General features: G+C 41.3%; 1 protein-coding gene and 3 long non-coding RNA genes across 7 annotated transcripts; 2 read left to right on the top strand and 2 right to left on the bottom strand.

The window, feature by feature from the left end:
* The first annotated feature begins 2,938 nt into the window (after window positions 1–2,938).
* On the top strand, window positions 2,939–4,199 carry LOC120648762. The gene is made up of 2 exons (XM_039925434.1): window positions 2,939–2,997; window positions 3,428–4,199. Exons 1-2 carry the CDS (start codon window positions 2,968–2,970, stop codon window positions 4,028–4,030), a joined length of 633 nt encoding a protein of 210 aa, XP_039781368.1. The 5' UTR covers window positions 2,939–2,967; the 3' UTR covers window positions 4,031–4,199.
* Window positions 4,200–4,380: 181 nt separating this feature from the next.
* On the top strand, window positions 4,381–15,338 carry LOC120648741. 3 transcript variants are annotated; one of them, XR_005665072.1, is made up of 8 exons: window positions 4,381–4,540; window positions 4,630–5,090; window positions 5,177–5,851; window positions 5,952–6,011; window positions 6,108–6,218; window positions 6,321–6,362; window positions 14,712–14,797; window positions 15,098–15,338. It is a non-coding gene; the product is annotated as an uncharacterized LOC120648741 (long non-coding RNA). The 3 variants fall into 3 exon arrangements; XR_005665070.1 differs by lacking the exons at window positions 14,712–14,797; window positions 15,098–15,338 and adding an exon at window positions 6,443–6,576; XR_005665073.1 differs by lacking the exons at window positions 14,712–14,797; window positions 15,098–15,338 and adding an exon at window positions 6,443–6,576 and having other exon boundaries at window positions 5,938–6,011.
* Window positions 5,362–7,414, bottom strand: LOC120648754. The gene is made up of 2 exons (XR_005665077.1): window positions 7,266–7,414; window positions 5,362–6,035 (listed from the first exon to the last, which is right to left on the bottom strand). It is a non-coding gene; the product is annotated as an uncharacterized LOC120648754 (long non-coding RNA).
* Window positions 9,352–12,317, bottom strand: LOC120648730. Of its 2 annotated transcripts, none has more exons than XR_005665068.1 (4): window positions 11,528–12,317; window positions 11,178–11,432; window positions 10,707–10,772; window positions 9,352–9,694 (listed from the first exon to the last, which is right to left on the bottom strand). It is a non-coding gene; the product is annotated as an uncharacterized LOC120648730 (long non-coding RNA). The 2 variants fall into 2 exon arrangements; XR_005665066.1 differs by having other exon boundaries at window positions 9,352–9,698; window positions 11,528–12,316.
* Window positions 15,339–15,463: the final 125 nt, after the last annotated feature.

The following is a 15,463-nucleotide window of genomic DNA, read 5'->3' as shown; positions in this document are numbered from 1 at the left end:
CAGATGAATGGTAAGCCACTCTACAATCAGAATTCAGAACATATATCATTACTAAAATCTTACATGTCCTTTATTAAAAAAACACAAAGTAACAAAATGAAAACAGTGGCCAGGAGATAAAATTGGCTCTTTGGTGTTCAAGAGCAACACAAATTACTGTACCTGAAGATCCAAATGTCAAAGACAGACCAACTATAGTGCTGTTCACAGGGTGCCTTGTCAAAATCTTCAGCGGTGCGCTCTTCTGCAGTTCTGCAAAATTTGTTAAATATATTTTTCACTTCCATATCAGTACTATTAAATTAAAATTTTATAAAATGTTATCTGTACAGAACAATTCTATGTTAGTGGCTACTCTGCATGCCATTGGTATATAAATCCTGACATACCGGAAGCAGCAACTCTCTTAGACAGGTAAATAAAAAAAATTTAAGTTTTTCGTGATATATATACATTTCCATTTATCACATTCTTCCATAGTTGATCACTACTAATTCTGTTCATGTACTACAATATTGCAGAACACGTGGACGATCTTACAAGATTAAGAGAGCTGGCATCCCAATTGCTGAACAGAGTCAACCACAGCCTGCACCCGTACCTGATTTTCTCACGCTACAAGAGATGGAAGCGATAGACCCCTACGAGTTTCCGGTGACATACCTTGTTCAATAAAGTCACAATATTTAATTATATACTTCTGAACTTTATTCTTTGAACTTAATCCCGAATCTGATATAAATAATTTCTTATGTAGACAAGTGGATGTCGCTGCACTGCTACAATTGTCCGTTTAGCTGAAGCAGAAAGTTGGTGGTACCCAGCTTGCAATTTATGTCGGAAGTCATGCTTATGGGATGGTTCATCATACATATGTCGTAAATGCAACCTTGTTGATAAGTATTCATACAAGTAAGTTTACACATGCCACTGGATACTTTTCTGTGTCAATCATATCTATTTCTTTCTCTCCCTTTTCCATATCAGCATGTTATTATTTGTCTCAATAGTCAATTTTTGACTACATTAATGTCTGTTGCTACCAGACTAAAATACAATTTCAAAAAAAAAGATACAAGGTGCCATTTATTGCATCCGATGGAAATGAAGAATCAGAGATGATTGCTTTTGCTGCTGTTGCACAAAATATAGTTGGCAAACCAGTTGAAACTGTGATGAGATCTTCAAGAAACAGAGACAATATTCCCCCTGACATTGCACCTATTGTATCTTCCAAATTCACTTTCTCTGTCACTATGGCAGAATCTAGCTTCCACAAACCTAAGAAATCCTATCAAGTCGATAACATATTGCATAGCTATGGCAAGCAGCGTGCCCTTCCATTCCATGCTCCAAATCAAGCTCAACTGTTAAATGAAAATGCCCAACTACCTGGCCAATCTAGTGGAAGTGCTTCTCCATCACACATCCCTCCTGGCAGTTCTCAAAATCCCCTCCATGAAACTCCTACCAAGATACTACCACTAGAGCAGATGCTTTTACAAACCCCAATGAAAACTACAGAGCTTCCTAAAAGCAACCAAGGCAACGACAATATCATGTAAGTTTCGGACTTTCCCTATATTTACATAGTTTCTATCTAAAAGATATCAGACTTTGTGTTACTAACAAATCGCATTGACCTGATCACAAAATTTTAAGCGACAATCCTATGCCATCATCTGGAGCAAAGTCAGAAAAAAAAGACTGCACATATCAGAGAAAGATGAAGAAAAGGTATGTACCTAAATATTCACATTGAACCACAAATCTTAGTTGTCCTAATATCTGAGTTTTGATAGAAAAGATTTCTTTATTGCTTTAATTTATTAGGATGAAGAAGAATCGCCTTCTGATACAACTCCTGACAAAGAGATACACCAGGAAACAAATTTTGACTTGCAAAGATACTATGCAACTTGCTCTCTAATAATTTATTGTCTTACTATCACTAGGAACAATATCCCTAATTATTAATTACAAGATTTTTGAATTTTACTTTCTTGTAAAAACCATATACAAAAATGACAATCCAACACACTATAAATATTATTGATACAAATCCATAAATCACCAGGCCCGTGCAGCAATCAGTGTCGCCACCAACAACAAAAACCAGTTCTCCTCGGAGTTCAAAGGGCCCGAAAAAATGACAAGTCCAAAATTTGGTCAGGTATAGTACTTTACACTTGCAAATAATGCAGTAATATGCACAATGTTTCCTCCTCAATTTCTTAACTGACAAGATCAATGTTTATTTTTAGCTTTTACGGGCCGGCTACTGGAGACTATCTACCAATCAAACCTCAAAAAAGCAGTGGCAGCACATTGGACTTTGATCTTGCCAACCAAAACAAGAAGCAGAAACTTTATCTACATGTTTATGTATGAAGAATTTTTAGTATGACAATCGTATGCTATGTACCTAAATGTTTGCAAAACTAAGTACTTTGCAAATACTACCTATAATCAGGCACAACCCTTTTATGTACTTTAGTGTAGCCTATCAAGGAATTGTGTTGGTTATTACTTGCGCTTATGTGTCAATTGCAATCATGACTACGAAACATATAACATCGCTACTTCGTTCATAAGCGAGCACTTCAAATATGAAATCAATATTTTAATCATAGATGCTGCTGGTGTTTCTTATTATTCTTAAAATAAATCTGCTGCGATCAACAAAAATGAAAAGAACAAAAAAATGTAAAATCGATGCCACTAGACCAGCAACAACGTAGAGGCAAAAAAAATCTCACAATAAATAAACCAATAGGAAAAAAGAATCCATGCTGCTCAGCTTCACAGCCCTAGAACTTTCTACACACTAATTCACTGACTACCCTAGAAACTTCTGGCTTCCAAACCTCTTCCACTGTCTATAAATACACAAGCAATCCTGCCGCCGACGTCCATCTTGAAATGAAGGAGAAGAAAAACCAGTCCACCTCAACAAGTGCCCATGCCATGGCAAGAACAGGAACTACTTCAGAACAGGTACGATCACTTCTTTTACCTATCCTTCCTTCCGTTCTTACCAATTAAATATTAAAGTAACATATAACCACTTTGGCCATTCCGTGCTACTTCATCCTTGTTAATACCTATTGATTTTCATTCTTTTCCTTACTACACCGATTTTCTCATATAGATTAGCACGAAAAGATGGAACTCCTCACTAAATAATATTTGTTTCACATATGCAAGCCGAGCCAATTTTTTAACTCCCTTGCTTACTTTAAATATCACAAATCTTAGCACATGAATTACAATACTCTATTTATTTCTAATTGCAACTCACTTTTAAACTGTCGTGTAAATTGAAATTTCTGAACTTTTATCACAATTATCTTTAACGCATAGCTGGCACCATAGTTAATAGGACAGCTAAAAAAAAACATTAACTATACTCTGTCAATCAATCCAGGTACCAGCCATCATCGATATTGATAGGAAAGTTCTCTTTGATGCCGTATCCAAGAAGCTAGCCTTGATCATCGATGACAGAGAAATATTAGAGATCAGACCTAATGATTATTCATGCAAAATTCAAGTATCTGGTATACCATGCAATGATGGCCGTGACAGAACTACAAAGACTTTCTATGGTGATTTTGCTCCAATGCCAAGCCAAGCAGTAGAGAATGCATATAATGAAGTTTTGAAATACCTTACCTCTGAGAATATTATTGCTATCATGGACTTCAATTACCCTGCTCTATTGCACACAAAGAAGGACTTGGATGAGACAGTTGCGCGCTTAATGATGGCTGATTTTATTGAGACGGAATATGATATGTCACTAAGCCACGTTAAGAGCGGCTACAATATTATTCTCTCTAAACTGGATGATATATCCATGAAGCTCTCTGATGTTCTCCCAATAACTATATCCCATCAGCCAGATGAAGACAACGAACAAGTACCTATTAATGTGCAGTACACAGGTCCAGCTAATCCAAATGAACCATGTGCAGTCCTAGCAAAATTCCTAGTAGATCTGAGGAAAACTACTATTAGCTTTATGTAATTATGTAGCTGACACCTTCGCCATCCACCTTGTAATCTATTGTACAGTTCGTAGTTATATGTACTAGCTTTATGTTGCTTTATGTATCGCAGGAAACTGTTGCCTACTTTGTAATATATGTTTCGTTTTAATGCCATGTTAGTAGCACTTTTTACTAAGCTACACTATAAATTATTCGCCACTACCTTTACCTCAGAACAATATTTGCATATATCGTTTCCTTTTAAAAAAAATTGTTAACAGATCTTATGATTATTATATCAGTTTCTCTGAACATGTACATGTATTATTAACGAAAAAAAGGAAAAGCTGGCCCAGCTCATTAGCCCCACACAAATCTCGAATCCACCAGCCCAGCCCAACGATACTCCGCAACTATCGAGTATCTTCTACTTGCTTCCGCAATCTACTAAGTACACCCTACCACATCAGTGCAAACCGTATAGGCTTCTTTCTTCCCTGACCGTTCCTTCTAGCTCGCCGCCGTTCGTCGTTGTCATCTCCGGCAAGGTCAGTTACGGTTCGTCCGAGCTGTACTTTTCTCATCCTCTTCCCTTCACGTTTGAACCTTCTTATGCTATATTTTGTCTACTGCCTAGGCCTCCAGTGCACGCCATCCCTTGGCATCACCGACTCCCATCAAAGTGGATCTTCACCAACGCTCCTCGCCTTTCAACTAAACAGTAAGAAACACAACTCCAGCACAATAGCAGCTGCCTCTCCCTCCCTAGACGTTTTAGTGAACCTTTCCTTCTATATTGTTCTTTTTTCTTATCATTTTCGTACTCAGATCTATTCCTATATTCTTAAGAGGCGAAAAAAAATCTTCTGCTAATCAAATGCGTATACTGACTATTTAAGATCCTATTCTCATTACTCTACCCAGAATAATAGCTGTCGTTCTATTGTTTAAATTTTATTATCGCCTATTAATTATTTAGCCAGTACATTCCTCTACCAGTTACGGCCGCAGCAAGAGGGAAAAGAAACACTCTGATATTGAACCTTTACGAGTATAAAAGCACAGCTTGCTTCAACAACAACAACAAAAATTACAATGGTAAGAAACAAACTATCTCTTTCTGGTTAGATCTTTTTTTTGACTGACAATAAATACATACTAATTACAAATATCTGTTATTAAAGGCGTCAAATTCAACAGTTGCCCGTGGAATGATTGACCTTGGCGATGAGATGGAAGCTGCTATTGTGAGACTACAGTTAGCCATTATTGCAAAACCAATAACAGCTCCTCCACCAGTACCAACAACTGCAGATGTTGAAGCAATGTTTGCCAACCATTATCAGGCATCACCCCCAACCAGTAGAAATATCCTACTTCCCACCAGATTTCATTCTACAATTTGATAACAAAAAAAACTATGACACAGTGCTCAGCTATCAAATCCTTACTGATAACAAATACACATTTTCCTTGGCACCTTGGACTCATGATGCTAGATGCCACCTAGAAGCATGGAAAATTCCAGTAAATATAGACATTCATGGCATACCTCCCCATGCATTCCACCCTAAAAGTCTTTCAGTACTACTAGATCCATATTGTGACATTGAAGCATATACCATGGACAAAAAATCAGGTATCCGTACTGTCGAAGGCACTGCACGAAGTGTAAGCTCTATCCCAGTCACAGGTTTCCTCTCATATCCACAGCGTACTGGATATGAGACAGTCATACATACATTTCCTGTCACCATGCAAACCAGCTTATTAACTACCTAGAAGGTATTCTTCTGACTGGCATCAACCTCCACACTTTGATATACAACCAATCTGCAATAACCCATCTCAGACCGAAGGTATGTGTATAGATCACAGTCTCCAACTCTACTTTCTTATGGTAATACTACCACATATCCTATTATATTTATAACTTCAACCATAGCTCTTCTCTTCTAGAACGGGAACAACAAGAGGACTCTGACATGGTCAGGCAATGCAATAGAGCCATATTTGAAGGTTAGTTCCACATTTACATAGTTCCTGCAAAATAAAAATGTACTCCGTAACTTAGTTAAAAATGCTAATCAGATTTATTATTTATGTCTGTTCCAGCTGAACTCGAATATGAAAGAAGAATGAATAATCCACTCACCTTTCATGGCTTTGCATACTCTGAAAAAACTTCAGATGAGGACGACCCCAACGACGCCTATTATTATGCAGGTTAACATACATATCCTTTGCTAGCCTGAAATAACAGAACTACTTTATGACATATAAACTATGCAGATTGACTTATGAATTATATATTTTATAAAATTACAGACTCTGATCGTGAGCCAAAAAATTGGTAATCTAACGTATCAGGTGTGTATTCATTATACAATCTTATACTCTCCTTTTTTCATTTTTTTAAAAAAAACTAATACTGCCTTCTCAATTTGCAGTCCCTCCAATAGCTTGAGAATCTGTTCCTGTGTCTCTACTTATGTATGTTTGTAGAACTATAACCGTGTGTATAACTAGATATTTACATCTGAACTCACCAGTCAATGGAAATATCATTCATATTATTAGTTTACACTGGCAGGTCATAATCTAACGCATCATACACAATGTTCTACATAAATCATACCAACCTGTAATATTACTTATCATAAATATGCTTATTACCTCACGTCTCACAGAAAAATAACTACAAAACGGTAGCGCGCCAAGGGTGCGCGCAAAGTACTCGTATCCTATCATGGCTCATAGTCCTGTGTGGCTACAGAAATTTGCATCCTCCCAGTCCTGTGTGGCTGCCTTCCCATATGGTATCTACCTCTTTGCTTAGCGATATCATCATCAAATGCAGGGGCGGAACCAGCATAGGACATGGGTGTACAAATGTACACCCGATAATTTTTGCAAACGAAATCTAAGTTAGGCCCTGTTTAGTTCCCAAAAAATTTTCTACAGTATCCGTCACATCGAATGTTCAGACATATGCATGGAGAATTAAATATAGTTGAAAAAATAACTAATTACGCAGTCTAACCGATTAGCACGAGACGAATCTTTTAAGCCTAATTATTCCATAATTGGACATTAATTGCCAAATAACAACGAAAGTGATACAGTGTCAAAACCCAAAAAAATTCACGAACTAAACAGGGCCTTAGTAGGTAACATATTGTAACTGGATTCAGATCCGAATACAAATAGTTTTGTTAGGGTTTGGGGTGCTCCGTCTCGCACAGAAGAAGGAAAGAGAAGGAGAGGGCATACCCGGAGAATGCTCGTCGCCGGCAAAGGGCTCGGCGAAGACGTGGCAAATGGCGCCGCCGCTCGCCCAGTCGTCACCGCCAGTGGAGGAAGAGCAAAGGGAGGAGACAGGAGAGAGTTCGTGAGAAGGGAAAGGCTTTCCCGAGCCGAGGTCCAGGCCGAGGTCCAGGAGCCCTGAGCGGGAGGGCTGTCAATGAGCCGAGCTCGAGCGAGCCTGCCACCTCAAACTGCAGCATCCCGAGCCGAGGTCCAGTGAGCCGAGATGTTCTTAGCTTTTCGAAGATCACGGTACAGCTACAGCGACTCCATTGCAGCACCATTACATTACTTTGCTGATGCATGAGGAGACCATATATACATGAGATAGATTTAATTCGATAAATGAATAAAAAGAGAAGCATACCTGGATATTTAGCTTTATTACTTTATGTCTACTAGTAAACATGTCCGTACGTTGCTACGGCCAAAACTAATATAAATATAATAATATGATACATTTTATGTGGACTCCGCTACGAGCCAGCCTCGCGAGCGCGCCCACGAGTGCATTGCGCCCCCTCCCACCGAGAGCCCAACTGGTTTTTCTGCTGTGTGGATTTTTCCTTTTTTTTTTCTACCAGACGTGGGGTGATTTTTTTCTGCTGTGTGGATTTTCCTTTTTTCTACCAGAGTGTCGAGGTAGCAATGCAGATGCGTTTTATCCGGACATGCAACGGAGGAGCAGTTATTTCTTGCCAGCCGCACGATATTGTCTCTCATCCCTGTGCCCCTCGGCACATGTGAGTCTTTTGATTAAAAAATGCCATACTGCAATACACAAGAGATACGAATCTATTGTTTGCTAATTACAATCAACTGAACAAAACCATATCGGGAATATGGCACAAGATGCGAGATTTAACCATTCCTCCAAAAAACTTTGGTGTACATCATATCAAGCCGAATATTTGGTTTAAACTCTAGATTTGCCCCAAAAAACTTAATTTTCAAAGTTCTTAGATTTCCATTCCAAAAAGAAATTCTTAGATTTCGTAACATGCCTCCAGATTTTGAAACAGCTTGATTTGCGCAGTGCAGGCCACCTTAGTGCATGACAACAATGGTTTCTTAGGGGTGAGATCCAAATATAGCCCACAAGCGAAGCATAAAAAATGCAGCAAGATGGTACCAAGACACATTTAAAAATTACTTGGACAACAGAACAACAGAATTACGAACATAAGAGCTGCAAATCCTAGATGCCACAATGATTTTCTAAACTCTGCGTAGGAGAAACCATACAATGGATAGAGATCCAATGGTGTGTGGAGTGTGGTTAACATTTGTAGAATACAGTGTTAGATTACAGGATGAAGAAACGAGAGAAAACGTATGTCCAGACCAACCATCAGTTAAGGTCATATGTTGCGACAGACTTCTATCCTGCGTTTCAGAAAGGAGCACAGCACCGACCCTTTTATCCATTGCTTTCAGCATATCATTTTAATGTATTTGCAATCAGAAACAACAAACTCAAAACTTTATGGGAAATTGGTGTTTTTACCCTTGTCGAGGAAGCCAATTGTGTTTTTACCCTTCTTTTTCTAACTTTGTGATTTTACCCTCACGTTTCAAAAATGAAGCTTCTATTTGCCCCTACTTTGAGTGTTTTTTAAGTGTGACTCTGTTAAATGAATTTAAAAGGTAATAAAAATTTTAAAAAAATCATAAAAATATGTAAGTACCCCTTATTCAACCATCCCAACCCTAGGTAACTATCTAAAACTCTCCTGCTCCATTGCTCCACCTCCACCTCCCTTCTAACCCTAGCAGCTTCTGCGGCCAATGGCAGCAAACTAGCATTCGCAGCGGCCGGTGAGCGCACATAGGGCGGTCGAGTATGCTTATACAGACAAATTTGCTGAATGTGGTTGGACATAAAGTTTTTCTTTTGCAGTTAAATTGATGCCATTAGCTTTTTCTAATAAAATAGGGGTAAACTAAATCTTCAGTTTAAAAAAGCAGGGGCAAAATCACCAAGTTAAAAAAATAGGGGCAAAAACACCATTATCACTTAAAATAGGGGTATAAACGCAAAAGCCCCAACTTTATCAATACATGCATATCTTCCCTATCTGAGTGCTGGCAAGTCAGCGAGTGGAGAGCAGCACGCTGTTGGCCTCGACTCGTTCAGGCCGAAAGCATCACTGGTTGCGGATTCAAACTTGGGGACAAATGTGGCTTCCCAGTACCTCTACAGAGCTTGGTGTCAACAAAGGGTACAACCTGTGAGGAGGAATGCAATTTCTTCAACACACAGAATTGAAGATCATCAACAAGTCACCAACGCCTTCATCAGAAACATTTCTCTTCCAAGGAGGACGCTTGTTCATGCCTAGCTTGCGTTTTGCGCAATTCTTCCCCGATGTGTTGTGCGCAATTCTACCTGGCATCTGGCTATTTTCATAGAAATTTCAGACATCCAAATTTCAATGTATTGGTTAAAAAATTGGCATGATTCATGGAATGAAAAAAACGTGAATTAAACTGACACATCATCCACTCACTTCAAAAATGCAAATTCCCTTTTCTAAAAAGAAACATCCCAGATATGAGAGTTGCATCAGGCAGCTCAACCTACTTTATATTGATCATCCCATGTGAAGCTGGTGAATCATACGAAACCTACTTTACTTGCATCCAATGTGTCTAATCACAAATAATAATACTAATTCTGTGCGATACAGCAACGAGTTAAGCTCAAAGTCACAAACAATGACTTATGTGGGCGTACGCAGTGCCGTAGGCTTCCCGCACTGTGCGGGGTCTGGGGAAGGGTTGTTTTTTAAGCCCCAAGCCTTACCCACACAAATGTGCAGAGGCTGAGGCTCGAACCCGGGACCTTCCGGTTACAGACGGTAGGCTCTACCGCTGCACCAGGCCCGCCCTTCAGACAATGACTTATGTGGAATGAAAAAAAAAACTTGAAAAGGGTGGAGCTCCCTACAGAGGCCATTTCAGACATCCCTTGTTATTAGTTGCACAGATCCAACACAAAGTAGGTCCTAGCCTAAAGTTCAATATGCACAATTTAACAAGAGGGTATAGTAACAGGATTTCAGAAAACAAACCACAGGCTAGTTCAATTATCATACAATTAAATTGACAATCAAATGCACCCTTTATTGCAAATCTTGACCTATTAACCAATAAAAAATTATCCCATGGAAAAACCAAAAAAACAAATGAATAGGCAGCAGTTTGCAGAACACATCTGCACTCAGATGGGAGTTTATGAGTAGGGATCACCTAATCACTCAAATGATTAAAGAAGGGAGATTAGGATATCAAAACTAGAATAGGGAAAAATCACTGTGGCTAGAGTGGCTCATATCATCCAGATTTAGAGAAATAATAGGTTTAATAATTAGGAAAAATATAAATCAAAATCAAATATCACCATACCCTATTCATTACAAGAAGATAATAGCTGTGCTGAGGAGCCTAGTCGCAGTTCCCATTGCCAGAAGACTATAAAAAATAAGAACAATTCTCAGACAAGCCTAATAAAGAGCTCAAAACTGCACATAACCTTGTTAAAAAAAGAATAATTTCCAATGTTTCTACAGCTAGTTCAGGAAATGAAGGGTATGTTTTTATCCATGTGAGATTCATCTAAAATGCATATACTGCCCTACAGGGAAGAAGCATGCACCACATGAACATATGAATACAGTTCGTCTGCCTCAGGCAGCATATTTTCTGTATGCACGCTAATTGAAAATTATATAAAATGATTAGCAATCCTGAATATGTATGAGAAGCACCTTATAATCACCACCAATCTTAATGAACCAGGAAACTAGGACCTGGTACTAACTAAATGCGCACAACATCAAGTAAGGAATATGAAAAGTAAAAACAGGGAATATGAACCTCTCGTGCTTTGACCAGTATGGGTTCGATGTTGCTGTTCTTGTTCTTGCACAAAACAACATGGCACCGGCATCTAAGTGGACTAATGCACGGGCTGTCGCTTGATCCGTGTCATCAACATCATAGGGAGGAAGTCAGCTTGCCCACCAAACAAAGCCGTCAGTTGTGCCATGTAGCAGCCGCTGATGGCGGCAGCAGAAACAAGCGAATGGACTGCTTCAAGCACCAATCTTCAATCTGCCAGACGAACAAAAACTTGGGGAAAAAGAAGAACCAGTAAATATAATCAGCATTGGGATGGAGAAGTAGGGACTAGAACGGCGGACACGCGTGGAGGAAGCCTGAAGTACCTGGGAGGACCTCACCAGCAGACGGGTGGGTGGCCGTGGAATGCTCCGGCGCCGCGCCAAGTCTCTCTGGGCCATCCTACGATGACGAATCAAGAAGATATCCATGTCCCTTTTGGTCATGGGGATTACTAAGAGCTTACTTCCTAAACAAACCCGTGGATACCGTGGGAAATAAAGCAAAACCGTGGGAATCGAGTGGAGGAGAGGTAAGGGCACTGTGTAGACCGAGGATAAAACCTTTGAAGAAATTGCAAGCTTGAGGACACCGTGAGGAAGCTGAGCTACTGCAGGTCTCCGTCGCCGTTGCATCCTCGCCCCCATCCCGCATGAGGTAGCCGGTCGAAAGAAGGGGCACTCAATCCTGGCGACGAAATCGAAGAAACCACTACCCACATCCGAATCTGACGCGGGGAAGCCTTGAATGTGAGGACGCGCTGGGCCTGGCCAGTAGCTGGAGCGCGGGAGGCGCCATTCACCGGATCGGCGATGGGAGGAGCGGAGCGGCATCACTGGGAGCGGGAGGCGCATCCTCTCGTCACGGGATTGTGGGTGGGGGGGGGGGGGAGCGCCGGCATTGGGGGAGGTGGGCGGCCGTCGCGGATGCCGCGAAAGCTCGCCGAAACCGCCCTCCACACCACCACATCGGAGGGAAGGAGAGAGGCGTCGTGAGTAGGGTGCGGCGAGGGAGGAGGGTGGTGCGGCGCTGGCGGGATTGGGGGGAGCCCGGGAGCTGGATGGCTGGCGCGGATGCCGAGTGGTTTGGAACGGGTTGGTGGAACGGGTTGGCGGCGTGGGCATCGTGGGGGTGGGCGGGCAGACCGACCGGGCCAAAAACCGGCAATCGCGATGAGGACGCGGGCGAGTCGGATGCAGGGCTGGGTCGGGTACTAAATATTATAATATTCAGTACCCAGGGTAGAATATAGTACTACTACATTTTATGTTATATATATATGAGTAAATTTCACCAGCGGTCCCTGAATTTGTCCCGAGTTCTCATCCCGGTCCCGGTACTCTCAAAATGCACGTCTAGGTCCCTGAACTTGTCCCGAGTTCTCATTCCGATCCTGGTACTCTCAAAATGTACGTCTAGGTCCCTGAACTTGTCCCGAGTTCTTATCCCGGACCATGAACTTGCTAATCTGTTTCATATAGGTCAAAACCTCCATAACATGCGCTCCAAACAGTACGATTAAGTGAACTGATAGGTGGGGCCCATATGGCAGTCACACCTCTCCCTTCTCCCTCCTCTCTTGCTCCCAACGTCGCCGCCCATGGCCATGGCCATCTTCAACCTTGAGAATGGGGAAGGGGGCAGGCTCGGGCGAGGGGGTCGCCGGCTCGCCGGGCGGGGCGGCGCTGTGCGGGCCCGCGGGCGCTGGACCGGGACCAGGACCGGAGCGGGGCTCGCCCGCCAGGGCGCGCCGGCGGTGGTGGCCATGGAGGGCGCCGCCCTCGGGGTGGCACGACATCCACAGGGAGCGGGGTAGCCGAGGGTCGCGTGGGACGACAGCCTTGACGGCAGCGCGGCTGGGTAGGGAGGGCGTAGGGCCGGTGGAGGGGCGGCGGGGATGCGGGGTCCGCCGTCGGCGTGGCCAAGTGGCGGTTGGGGCATGAACGAGGACCGGGGCGGCGCGGAGCTGAGGTCCATCGTGGCAACGCAGGCGCACGGGTGGCGACGGACGCTAGGGGTGGGGTCCGGCGGCGCCCATACAGAGGGAGCAGGGAGAAGGGAGAGGTGTGACTGTCATATGGGCCCCACCTAATCAGTTCACTTAATCGTACTGTTTGGAGCGCATGTTATGGAGATTTGGACCTATATTAAACAGATTAGCAAGTTCATGGACCGGGATGAGAACTCGGGACAAGTTCAGGGACCTAGACGTGCATTTTGAGAGTACCGGGACCGGGATGAGAACTCGGGACAAGTTCAGGAACCTAGACGTGCATTTTGAGAGTACCGGGATCGGGATGAGAACTCGGGACAAGTTCAGGGACCGCTGGTGAAATTTACTCTATATATATTTATAATTTTTTGCACAACTAAAGGGTAACAAATACTCATAGTCTCACTACCGTAAATGTTTGCATCGTTTTCTGCGTGACGGATGAAGATGATATAAAGTTATATTTTATCTTTACATTTACATGAAAGTAAAGATAAGTGGCTACCGAATATTACTATGAAAGCTAAACCAATCTCTACTTTTTCTAAAGCATGCAATGTTTTCTTGGTCTGTCCATCGGAATCCTAATCGGAGTTCGGACAAATCAACCCGAATCCCAATCGGAACCTTGATAAATCAATCCGAATCCCAATCGAAACACGGACAATCAATATCTCGCACAATCACAACATGGCCTGTACGTGAAGTGAATGAACACAAAGTTGATGGTATTATGTAGGTCTATTATATTAACCGTAACAACGTACGACTATGCTAGTATATATAACATATGTATTTCAGCCTACGCATATTGGTCATACAGAGTGATTATACATATATAATACACAAAACTATTTGGAAAAACACAATCGTAAAAAAAGGTACACACAATTTAGCGAATATAATAGATATACAATTGTGCTCTCTCTCAATATTGGCTACTGACCCAAATCATACACAGATACACACAACATGAAACTTTAGCGAATAAGGTGAGAAAATAACATTCCATACAAATATACATCAGCAAAATTCCGACGAGCAAAAGGTCACATATCAATAAAACATATATCTACAAACCAATTAGGGAACCGTCTATCTTCTCCAACTTGACTTTAGACGGTGGTTTAAGAAATATGACTAAGAAAAATAATGATATGATGTTCAGAGCAACCGTCTGATTTAGTGTTTAAAATGTTGAAAAGGTTTACTTCTTATGATCCACCATTTAAAACATCTTGTTGGCATTGATCTTTCTAGCATATCAATAAAATGAATGTGTTGTTAAAATAAAGTATGAAAAGTTATATTTTATTAATTTTTATCATATAGTTTTATTAAGCATTGGCTCCTAACATTTCAAATAATATCACTACATATTTTTTAAAAGACTTAGTTTGTTATTGATTTTGGTTATTAAACTTCTCCTCAAATATATAACTGAAAGCGGATGGAGTTCACGTCTAGATTGTAGTCTCCTTCGATGTGGACTTGATGCCACCTTATCTTCTTTATAGGTAGATGATTAGCAATGCGGGAAGGAAAAATGGTGTGACCAGGACAAAGTAGAGCGCGGCACTGACACGGAGGCGGCCTTCGCAAGGTAACCATGCATCGCAAGCGCAAGAAAGTTGGTGACAATATTGGCGAGTAAATAATTGTTAAGCAAAAGAAAAGTTGTCTCGCTCATCAGACCACAGTGTCGCAACGAGAACACATGCTAATATGGTGGACACTCTCGTTATTGCTAAGGTCAAGATCGTGACAGCCAGTACCGTGTAGGAGTACCGGGAAAACAATTGTCGAGCAAAAGATTGGAAGAGTTGTTTCAAATTGTTGCTCTTAAAGATGAATTTCGTTCTATTTCCGTGAGCATTCTCTTTTGCCATTGCTGTATCTTTAGGTTGATGGAAGCCTACTATGCTTTGGGAGATTGATAAGAGGAATGCTCTACTACAAGGCGGGAAAGTCTGTTGTTTCACATGATGGCACTGAGGCACACCATGTACAGATGAGAGATATAGGATCATTCAGAATATGCTTCAACCGTATCGAAAATACATGTTCAAGCTCGAAATGTACTAATGTTACCACATAGATTTTATATATTAATTTGGCTCAAGATCTATGCTAGGTTCTATGAATTCAAAGCTTCCATGCGGACATGCTTGGTAAAATCTACTAATATATTAATCTTAGACTATATAATCAAACCCAAATGTAATTGATCTCTCATGCCTGTTCCTTCAATTTACATGTATAGGAAAGT

This window comes from Panicum virgatum, chromosome 1K, assembly GCF_016808335.1.
Source record: "Panicum virgatum strain AP13 chromosome 1K, P.virgatum_v5, whole genome shotgun sequence".
NCBI classification, from domain to species: Eukaryota; Viridiplantae; Streptophyta; class Magnoliopsida; order Poales; family Poaceae; genus Panicum; species Panicum virgatum.
Note: the sequence above shows the minus strand (reverse complement) of the source record. Positions and strands in the feature narration are given on the sequence as shown.

What these genes read in the sequence shown, in the direction of transcription:
- LOC120648762 (XM_039925434.1), top strand. Translation starts at nt 2,968, where the DNA reads ATGGCAAGAACAGGAACTACTTCAGAACAG. An exon ending in CAGGAACTACTTCAGAACAG is followed by an intron (nt 2,998 to 3,427) that starts GTACGATCACTT and finishes CAATCAATCCAG; the next exon opens with GTACCAGCCATCATCGATAT.